The sequence below is a fragment of the Poecile atricapillus genome, chromosome 4 (assembly GCF_030490865.1).
Source record: "Poecile atricapillus isolate bPoeAtr1 chromosome 4, bPoeAtr1.hap1, whole genome shotgun sequence".
NCBI classification, from domain to species: Eukaryota; Metazoa; Chordata; class Aves; order Passeriformes; family Paridae; genus Poecile; species Poecile atricapillus.
Window position 1 is genome coordinate 3,891,900 of NC_081252.1, and position 10,654 is coordinate 3,902,553.

General features: G+C 45.8%; 1 protein-coding gene across 2 annotated transcripts; it reads left to right on the forward strand.

Moving 5' to 3' along the window:
* The first annotated feature begins 1,989 nt into the window (after positions 1-1,989).
* On the forward strand, positions 1,990-10,528 carry CDKL2 (cyclin dependent kinase like 2). 2 transcript variants are annotated; one of them, XM_058838682.1, is made up of 13 exons: positions 1,990-2,287; positions 4,277-4,471; positions 4,755-4,933; positions 5,059-5,171; positions 5,351-5,490; positions 5,805-5,893; positions 6,388-6,514; positions 7,119-7,387; positions 7,541-7,631; positions 8,409-8,493; positions 8,604-8,710; positions 8,997-9,089; positions 9,544-10,528. In XM_058838682.1, the coding sequence occupies exons 1-12, from the start codon at positions 2,120-2,122 to the stop codon at positions 9,054-9,056; spliced, it is 1,623 nt and encodes a 540-aa protein (XP_058694665.1). In that variant the 5' UTR covers positions 1,990-2,119; the 3' UTR covers positions 9,057-9,089; positions 9,544-10,528. The 2 variants fall into 2 exon arrangements, with proteins under 2 accessions (XP_058694665.1, XP_058694666.1); XM_058838683.1 differs by lacking the exon at positions 8,997-9,089.
* The last annotated feature ends 126 nt before the right edge of the window (positions 10,529-10,654 follow it).

Genomic DNA, 10,654 nt, shown 5'->3' on the forward strand with positions numbered 1-10,654 from the left:
TATTATTATTATTATTATTATTATTATTATTATTATTATTATTATTATCAACAATAACAATAACAATAACAACAATAACAATAACCAATAATAGCGTTTTGAAGGAGAGGCTCAAGGCCCCTGTTCTTATGAGTGGGAAAAAGCGGTGTCTCCGCAGTTGTCGAGCCCGGGCTGGGTCAGTGCCATCGAGATAGCAACAGAGCTAGAAACAGCCGGAGCACGGGCACAGCGTGGTTTTGAGAGGTTCCTCGCATTCCTTGGTCTCTCTGGCTTCTTAAATCGCAGCACAGCACCGATACGTGGAAACACGAAGTTATGGGATGGTTTGGGTTTGAAGGGACCTCAAAGCCTGTCTCATTCCAGCTCCCTGCCGTGGGCAGGGACACCTCCCATCATCCCAGGTTGCTCCAAGCCCTGTCCAGCCTGGTCTTGGACACTCCCAGGGATATGGGGCAGCCACAGCTTCTCTGGGCAGCCTGTGCCAGGGGTTCTCCACCCTCAAATGGAGGATTTTTTTCCTGATCTCAAATCAAATATGCAATCTACCCTCCATCTGTTTGAATCCATTCCTCTTTGTCCATGCTAAGTTAGTGGTGTCACTACAAATATGTTGTTATCAATGCATATCATATTGTTGGCTTTTTGTGAGTCTTATAATGAATATTATATGTATAAGATTAGAAAATTTAGCTGTAATAATATAGTCTTCTTTTTTTCTGTTATCAATGAAACTTAGAAATAGTGGTATAATACATATATCTTAAGCTATGACATAGCATTAAAACAAAAACTACTTTTGTTTGTATAACCCAAAGACTGAAAAAGATAGCTGGAGACACTTTTTTTTTTCTTTTGTAAACTTATCTTATCCAGATGAAAACAGCAGTGACCAGAACTCTGGAGGGGAGGAATTTACTGCATTTCTGGTATCAGGGAATGTAAATCTCGATGGCGCCAAGAAGATTGATCTATTGGGAAGGGGGCAAGAGAAAACTAGACAGAAGAACACCAAAGATCCTAAGAAGAATGTATGAATATGTATGAGAATTTATGGATATGCAGTAGGGTTCTGTTTTTAAGGGACAATCCTTTGTCAGTAAGGTGTGCTCTCTTGGCTGAATGCAGAGACACCCGGCCATATCTGTATACTTTATTTTTTTCTCCTAATTGTCTTTTTTATCAAACTTCTAAATTCTATCAAAATTACGTGACCCTCCTTTTTCACCTGTGTTTTGCTCCTTTCTCTTAGCAGATCCAGAAGCATCTCAGCAGTGGAAGGGTTAATTGGATTCCAAGTCAGCTCTCCATTAGCAGCACAGGACAGATGCCAGGACCCAGAGGAGCTGCTTGCTACAACAGTAGAAGGTAGGAGGAATATAATAAATCACTGCCAGCTACACTCCCATGTTTTTCTTTCCCTGGAAATGTGAGGTCGGCCTGGAAAGGTGCATTACTGAGATTGCATCAGTAGGGAGAGAGAATGAGGGTGAAGGACACACAAAAGCAATCAGGAATTAATTACAGATGGTGATGAATGTGACTCAGGAGCAATGCAACAAAGGTTCCAGAAAATATTATTGGGATAGATGATTCCTCATTACACTGTTTTCCAGGAAACTGACATTTTGGGAAGGTATATATATACTGCTTCTTTCCCGAAGAGGAATGTTGCAGTATTCCAGGCTGCCAGGTGTTCATAAATTTCCAAATTTCCTCAGAGAAACTGAACAGCTTTTTCTTTCCCCACACTACCCTCAGCTGCGAAACAGAGGCCGCCAAACTGAAGCGGGAATATTTGGAACGCCTTTATTCCTGCAGTTTGTCACAAGGTTGCTTAACACGCTTTAACGTGTCCTATCCTCTTTACGGAAGCAGCCTTTACAACATTTTATTCCCAAAATATTTCACGAGGCCCCTTCTCCACTCCTCGCGGGCCGAGCGAGCCCCCACGCGCCTTTCGCGACAGGCGGGGCGCGGCCGCGCTTTACGGCGGGCCGTTGCCGCGGTAACGACGCCTCGGGCCAGGAGCCGCCGCCGTCCGCGGTGCCTCCATCCCGCTCCTGTCCCCGCATCCCAACCCGGTCCCTGCCCGCAGGGCCCGGGCCCTCCCGCCGCCGCCATGGACAAGTACCAGGTGCTGGGGCTGGTGGGGGAAGGCAGCTACGGCGTGGTGACCAAGTGCAGGAACAAGGACAACGGGCAGATCGTGGCCGTCAAGAAGTTCCTGGAGAGCGACGACGACGCGGCGGTGAGGAAAATCGCCCTGAGGGAAATGAAACTGCTCAAGGTGAGGCTGGCAGGAACCCCCCCCACCCCCCCTTTTTTTTTTTTTATTTTTAGCAGTTTCGTGCTTAAAATTCTAGGAGGTTTGTGTTGAAATTCGCGGCTCCTCCTTCAGCCCTCTGGTCAGGATCTGGTCAGCCTTTACAAAAATTTTTAAAAAATTAAAAATCCAGGCCGCAGGAGGCTGGCGTGGGCCCTGCCTGAATTTCCGCCCGCAGATGAGTTGGACCCTCTGTGCTGCAGCCTCGCAGAGCTGCTTCTCCCTTAGCCCGGGCGCTGTGCTGGGTTCAGCTGGTGAATCCTGGATTGGAAAAGCCTGCTGGTGTTCTGCAATGGTACACGGGTCTCTGTTGCCTCCTGCTGGTAGCTGCCCACCCCCCTTGTCCCAAATGCCTGTCCTTTGCTGCTGTGAATTTGCTGAAAAGAGAAGAAACGCTGACCTTTCAAAGCCTGCGGGTGAAACGAACGGCGACCTGGTTTCGTGACACTAAACGAACCTGCCGGTGTCACCTGAGACGGGAAAATGCTTCTAAGGAAAGTTTTCCTGTATTTTTTCTTTCATTCATGGCAGGCAAGAGGCTGGAGGGGGTCTCCTATGTCATTCCCGCAGCTGGGAGGGAGCTGGCTGCAGTTGGAGTGTGGGATTTGCCCGGTGCCAGTGTTGTGGTGAAAGGGGGAAGGACAAGGGGTAATGGATTCAAACTGAAAGAGAGCAGGTTTTGGTTGGATATTAGGAAAAAATGATTCCCCGTGAGGGCATGGGTTGTCCAAAGAAGCTTCCCTTGCCCCACAGGAATGCTTGTCCCTGTGCATGGGCACATGTGGGTGTTTTAAACATTGGGACAGGGATGATGTGTTTGGTGAAAAAAGGAAGGAAAATTTTATTACACTTGGAGTGCATCCAGGCTACTCCTGTGATGTGGGGTGTTCCAGAGGCGGGAATACTGGCAAACCTGTGTCCTGTCCTCTTGTCTGCCACAAGTGTCTCTTCCTAAATCAGCCAGCTTACAGTTCCTGTGTGCTGAAGGGGGAAAAAAAGGTGAAGTTTGCCATGACTGGAAGAGCTACAGAGTTAGAGTTAATAGAAATGTGTGTGCTGGAGCTTGAGACACAGCCAGCAGCTGCAAGCATTATCCCTTCAAATCCTTTTGAAGGGGATCTGTGTGAGCCTGGATTGTGCCTGCTCCACTGGCCAGGCTGAGCACCAGCACCCAGGTGTGTTGGGAATTAATTGCTTTTCCTGAGTCAATGGAATCTTAGCAAGGGTAATATCTGCATGTACAGCTCAGGAAGGGTGGCCTCTAACAGGGGAAATAAATACCTGGAGGTTTGGCCTCCTTGTAGTTCCTTCCCTTGTTCCCTTTGAGTCTTTGGTTTTAATTTTTTTTTTTTTTTCTCTCGAGTTTGGGCAGAAATTTAATTGTATCTGAAAACAGCAAAACCTGTTCAGGTCTCCTATGTGGGGAATAAGTCATTCTTGCGGAAAAGAGCTTTTTCTCTTATTGATTATCCTTTAAAAATTCTTCTCCTGTCAGACTTTCTGAGAAATCTGGGCAGACACAGGTGCAGGTTGGCTGGCACTGCCTCTACATTGGCAGAGTTTCCCCTACAATTCCCTGTGCTCTGCAGTCCTTTTGCATCTTCCTGGGTCACACCCTGGGGCTCTGGTGCTGCCTCCAGGCAGCCTCTGGTGATGTTTCCCTGCCAGGCTCCAGCTAATAAATAACTGTGCTCTGCAGCATGGCCTTTAATGTTGGTGTCTGATAAATGTGTAACAAATTGGAGGTGGATTCTTGTCTGCTGGGAAAATGATGACAAAATAACTAGAAAAACACAGCTGCTTTTTCTTTCTCTTTTTATTCAAATTGCCTTTTATTTGATACTGTCCCAGCTGGGCTGCAGTTAAAAAAATTTACTGCAAAAATTTTTTTTTTTTTTAAATATATTTCCCTTCATAGTTTTTCCTCACTAAACATTCCCTGATTTATGACAGCAACTCAGGCACGAGAATCTGGTGAACCTGCTGGATGTGTGTAAAAGGAAGAAGCGGTGGTACCTGGTGTTTGAATTTGTGGATCACACGGTTCTCGACGACCTGGAGGAGTCTCCCAGCGGACTGGACTTCGAGACAGTTCGGAAATACTTGTTTCAGATTATGAGAGCAATTGCCTTTTGTCACAGCCATAATGTAAGTATGTGCAAGAAATCAGCTCTGCAGCTAAAATCAGCAGATACATATTAGAATAGAAGCAGGTACTTTTGTATACATATACATTTGAACTCAGAGAAATAGAGCTTTGTCTGAAAAGGAAAAGAGACACATAAAATGCACGTGTCTGAAATTAGAGGCTCTGTGTTTGCCTGTAGTTTTTTACGTGAATATGAGAAAGCTGCACTTTTTGCTGAGCCAGTCAGCTCGCTATGTACAAACAGGGAATTCGCCCTGACTTGCTTTTTTTTCCCCTGTGCAGATAATCCATCGGGATATTAAGCCAGAAAACATACTGGTTTCCCAGTCAGGAGTGGTGAAACTCTGCGACTTCGGATTTGCCCGGCCCTTGGCATCTCCTGGGGAAGTTTACACGGACTACGTGGCGACGCGCTGGTACAGAGCCCCGGAGCTGCTGGTGGGGGATAGCAAATATGGCAGGTGAGTTTGGCCTGCCAGGCTGGGAAGGGCTGTGGGGAACACGGAGGCCATGCTCCATCTGCTGGCCCAGCTTTTGGATGGATGAAGTTGTGCTGAGCTGGGGTGGCGGTGGTTTTTCTCCCCAGGCCTGTGGACGTGTGGGCTATTGGCTCCCTGATAACAGAAATGCTTACAGGAGAGGCACTTTTCCCTGGAGACTCAGACATTGACCAGCTCTTCCATATCACCAAGTGCCTGGGTAAGAAGAGCCCCTCTTTCTTGCTCAGGAATGGAGGGCTCAGTTTTGTTTTGATGGGTGGGAAGATCACAGCCCAGACTGTGGCCCTTACTGCAGTGCTGACCCAGCATTTCAGCCTCTCAAATGTTTCACTGTGTCCTGTATTTTTCCCTATGGTCACTTTGTTTGCATGATTCCAGGTAACTTAATTCCAAGACAACAAGAGTTATTCTATAAAAACCCCCTCTTTGCTGGCATGAAGTTGCCTGAGGTGGGTGAGCTCGAATCCCTGGAGATACGCTATCCCAAGCTGCCTCCTGCCGCACTGGACTTAGCCAAGGTAATGAATTGTTTGTTGATTAAGGTAATTAACTGTTTGCTGTGAATGTTTCTCCGTTTGCCTCTCCTTCACCTCGTGTGGGAAAGTACAGGGCCTCTCAAGTGCCTTTCTCTCAGCTCCCCATCCACCGAGCGGCTGCTTGGCGTTGGCAGCTCGGTGAGAGCGGAGCTCCAGTCCAGGGTGATGGGGGCACTCAGCCTTGCAGGGCCAAAGGGATCACTGCATATCCTGCAGGGATCTTTCACTCAGATGTGCCAAAGCCTTTGTTTCATTCCTGGTGTGTTTACCTCCTCCTGTTCACGTTGGTTTGACAGGAATGCTTGCAGATTGACCCAGACAAGAGACCATCCTGCGCCCAACTCCTGCAGGGAGATTTCTTCAACAAGGATGGCTTTGCTGAAAGGTAAAAGCTCCTTTCCTGCTCACTGCAGGCTCAGGTTAGAAAGAAGTGAAGCAGCTGTGCTTGAAGATTGCACACTGGGTCTGCAGAGCTGACAGCTGCTGAATGTCTCCGTTTGTTTTGGCTTGACCTTCCTGGAAACGGGAGAACAGTTGGAAGGGAACACGTTGCAGTGGCACATGTACCTTGTTGTGACATTAATTCATCAGTGGCACCCCATATTGGATAGTACAGCTTTACACTGTCTTCACTCTCTGCATCTGCCACAAACTGGGATGCAAACACCTTTATTGCTGTGTTGTGAAAAATGTGTGATAAGATTTTATTTTGTTTAATGTATACATTATATTTGGCTTCTCGTTAGTTAAAAGGCACAGTTTGTTTGACTACATTAAAGGCTATAGGAGCCAGCCTGGGCTTAGCAACTGATGATGATATTAAGATAAACAGAAGCCCTTTTATTAATTGTTTTTCCTTTCTCCTTATATGGAATGTAGATTTACTCAGGAGCTTAAAGAAAATATCCAGAAAGATGTCAGAAACTATCAGTTCCAAAAAAAACCTAAAATCATTAAAAGGGACAAGTATGATGTTTTAGAAGAAAGAAAAATGATCAGCGTCCAGGTTGGTCCATCTATGTTTTCCAAACCTGTATTGTTTTGTTTTGTTTCTCTCATGTTTTAAAATCATTGTTTTTAAAATAGGTGCAGCAGTTTAAATTCCTAGGAAATGGCTTGGGAGTGCAGGTGGCTCTTTGGCCAGTCTCTTGCAGTGAACCACACGGTGGTGCAGTTCCTGGCCATACAGAGCTGGAGGGGGAATCACTTGGGAAGCATAAGTCATGCTTTATGCTGCTGTTAACTTGTTTTAAAGCCCTGCCTTCAAAATCAAAAATTTTCCTTTCAACTGGATTCCAGGGATGCTTCAGAGTGATTTTCAGATGAGTTTTATTTAATTTCTTCGGAAGACACACGGGATACAGCTGTTTTTCCTCCATCATTTCTGATTCTAGTCTCAAGTGACTTATTTACAGAGCATGCTGGAGCCCTGACAAGTTTTCTCCTGTTTGATGGAAAGCAGAGATTTCCTAACAAAACCAATTCCATCTCTGTTAGATTCTTGCAGAATCTTGCATATGCAGGCTTCTGACATGTTTTTTTTCCCACAGGCATTGCTGTAAACTGCTTTTTTAACACAACTGTAACAAAATGTTTGTCTTCCCAAACAGGATCTCAGCATGGGCCCAAGGAGAAAAGAGGGAAAGCTGATAAAGACCAAGCCCTTTAAACCTGATGCAGAGAAAGCAGATCAATCCTCCAAGCTGGGCTTCTACGACAGCGCAATCAACCCATTTAAATTCAGCCCTCAGACCAACCTGAAAGATTCCAGCAGCAGCTTGGACTGCGCCAAGAACCTGGGCACATTGATTCCTCCCATCAACCAGAACTTCTCTCCTACATTTGGGATAGGTTCTGGGCCTGGGAGCCTTGGTTACAGGTATGGGAGCAGAGCTAAGAGAGATTGTATCTATCATTCCTGTCCTGGGAGGTGCAGGGGTGGGAATGCAAGACTTGGAGTCCTTGCATCTGTTGCTTTATATTTGCTGTGTTACCCAAGCTAATACCAGTTTTGGGGCATTTTTGATTACAGACTTGGTGAAAAGAGTAAAAAATACATGAACCCGTTGCTAAAGGCACGCAAGCCTTCTCCAGTGGGCCGTTGCAGTGTCATCTTGACACCGGTGAGTGTGTCTGTCTGTCTGTCCCCCTTGGCCAAGCAAAAATAAATTCAATTGTGTGTTGTATTCTCAAGAACTGATCCATCTTTCACCATAATTCCCCACTAAAAATATTGGGTTTGTTACCCCTTTTCTCCTGCAGATTTTTTGTTCATTATCCCGTGCTAATAGTTTTTATGTAAAATATGTCAGAAAACAATTTGAAATGAGGGGAGCAGTCCAGCACAGGGTATTGGTGAGATTTGGAATATATCCATGGTCTCCTGCCTGGCCAGGAAAGATAGACCATGTGTGCTGGGCTACTGAAGCAGAACTGAGGGCTTGGATTTAATGCAGCCAGGGCCTTACTTAGTCATGCCATAAATGCATTAAAAATTGATAAGGAAAACAAGTGAAATGGAAAGTTTTCCTCTGCCCTCACTACCTAGGCATGATTATTTCTGTGCCAGCCAGCAACATTTGCCTTTTTCCAGATAACTAATCCCAGTCCTTCTCCAAATGCTGTATTTTATCTCTCTGAAAGCAGCCTCACTTAGATGATTGTTTTTATTTTGCTGTTGCTTTTCCATTGCTTATGTATAAATAGCACTTGAGCAGGTTGAATTCCTTCACACACATCAGAGTCTTTTGTCTCGCTTTTGTAGAAATCCAACTAAACCAGAACATTGCTGTGTTACTGCTTTTTTTAAGCTTGAAATAGCTTTATTTTTTTTCTATATTTCCATGAGCTGTTCCTTATTCCCTTGGTTACTGGTTACTAATGAAAAACCCGTTCTTCAGGCAAGTAAGAAAAAATGGGAATTCTCCAAGACAGATATGCGTTTGCCAGAACTAAATCATCTCCCTGAGCTGAGAGGAGCGGAAGGTAGGAATTTTGAGGTGCTCTAAATAAAACCTGGATACCAGACAAGTGTCAGGAAGCAGTGTGTCAGCTCTCCCTCCCTTAACATGGAGTGCCTTGGTTATGTTTTGCAGCTCGGCATCCCAGATTTGTGAAAAAGGAGAACAGAATGTTTGCAGAGTCCCGAGTCCCCTCCCTTGCTGCTATCGACCTTCATAACTCAAGTCTGGCTTCACAGCAGGTATCAAGGCAATAAAGTGGTTTGTGCTGCTCTGTATTTGTTTGGCTTGTGACTTCCTCAACAGCGTGGTCCACAGAATTCCAGTTTGACTCCTAAAGGAGCAGAATTTGCCTTGGGATCGTAAGTCTTAACCTGGGGGAGCATTTTAGAAGCCTCATTTGACCAAAGAACAGATTTAAGTTAGGTGTTGGCATTGCATATCTCTTTAGAAGGCTGTTTCTGATTGTCTTCTCTGTTTATGCTGCAGTTGGAAATTGATCCTGTCTCTTTCTTTCCCATTTCACAGCTGTCAGGGACCTTGATGCCGGATGCATCAGAAGCCAGCTTCCCCAGGGTCGAGCACTAGCCCTGGGGAGATGGTCACACCTGCCTGTAAAAGGTGGGCTTTCATTTCTGGTGGCTTCCAAATGGATGGTTTCATGAACACTTAGCTAGGGATAGGAAAATTCTTTTATAGTTCACATTCTTGGTCAGGACATGCAGCTATGACAGACTTCTTACCGAGGGCAGTACACAGCTCTCTGTGCCCGGTAAATCATTTTCCTGAGCTGAGGTGCTGGGCATTGGGGTTGGAAACGAAGCAGCTGACGAACTTGGAGGGGTTGAGCAAGATGGTAGAACAACAAAAATAGTGGAAGCTGGCTGCTTGCATGTGAGGAGGGGAAAAAACAACTCAAATTTTTCTCACCTGTGAAGCACAGAGGTGTAAGCGCACAGCTTCAGCAAGGCAAGGATGCCTAACAAATCAAAATAAAGGAAGCCTTTCGCCAGGGAGCACCTCTGTGTTTTGTTAGTCTGTCCAGAGTCATTCTCCTTTTCTCCTCTTGATGCAGGTGACTGAACAGTGGGAACAATCCATCTGAGTTTCCAGGGGCTAAAGCTGCCAGGTCTCTGCAGGGGAGAGGAGGATCCCTTACTCCTGTTGGTGCAGCAGGCTGCCACGGAAGTGGCTCGGGTCCAGGCTGAGGACGGAGCTTGCACTGCCATTGCTGCTGGATTTCTTGCACGCAAAAAGCCCCTGGAACGTTGATCTTCTGGCTTAGAGCCAGGTCTTGTCTGAGAAGAGTAGTGGTCATTGGTGTGTGACAAGGGCAGGAGCTGCTTTGGAGGACTCTTGAAGGAAGCTGGGCTTTCTTTTGTCCAGCTGCTGCCCGCGTGAGGGGTTTATTTTTCAACAAATAGCTGCCAAAATTCTCATGTTTTGGTGGGCTGCCCGATCTGGGTTGGTAAGCACCTTTGCCTTGACAGTGAAGAAAAGCATTTGTGCAAGAAATACAATATCTAAATGTGCAAATCTGCAGCTGTTCCTTTGAAACCCTTGCTAATGCACTTGTCACTTTGTTTTAGGTTCCTTTTCCCTTCATGTTTGGGCAGTTGTCTTTGGGGTGTTTGCCTGGGAATGTTGTCTGGCTGTTGTTGATGGTGAAGGAAGGAATATCCCTGTGGAATACTGAGCTGTGATGCAGGTGACACGTGGAATGTCTCAGTAACTCGAGTCATCATTGCTTTAGGTCCCTTAGGAGAATAGGACAGTAAAACTCAACTGTTTTGAAACCATTTTGGCTTATTTGTCCTTAGTTTGTCTGTGGTCAGTTTTGGGCTGTCCCTGTGTTGCTCACAGCTGTTTTTCCATCGCCTGTCACAACTCACATGGTGTCATTAACTTTGGAACTTATTTTTCCACAAAATACAGCCTTTCCCATCGATGGATCATGACAGAATATGGTCTGAACTCATTGTATTTAGGGATTTGCCTCTATGCTGTGTCCTGACGTGTACATTTCATTTGTAAATAAAAAGATCTTGCAATTCCAGGCTTGAATGTCTCCATAAGTGGATGCTGCACTTGGCCACAGCAGTCAGTCAGGTAGCCATGAGCAAATGCAGGGGGATAACGAAGGTTTTGGGAGGGAAGAGTGGAGGTTTTTGGGGGAAAGTTGGGTG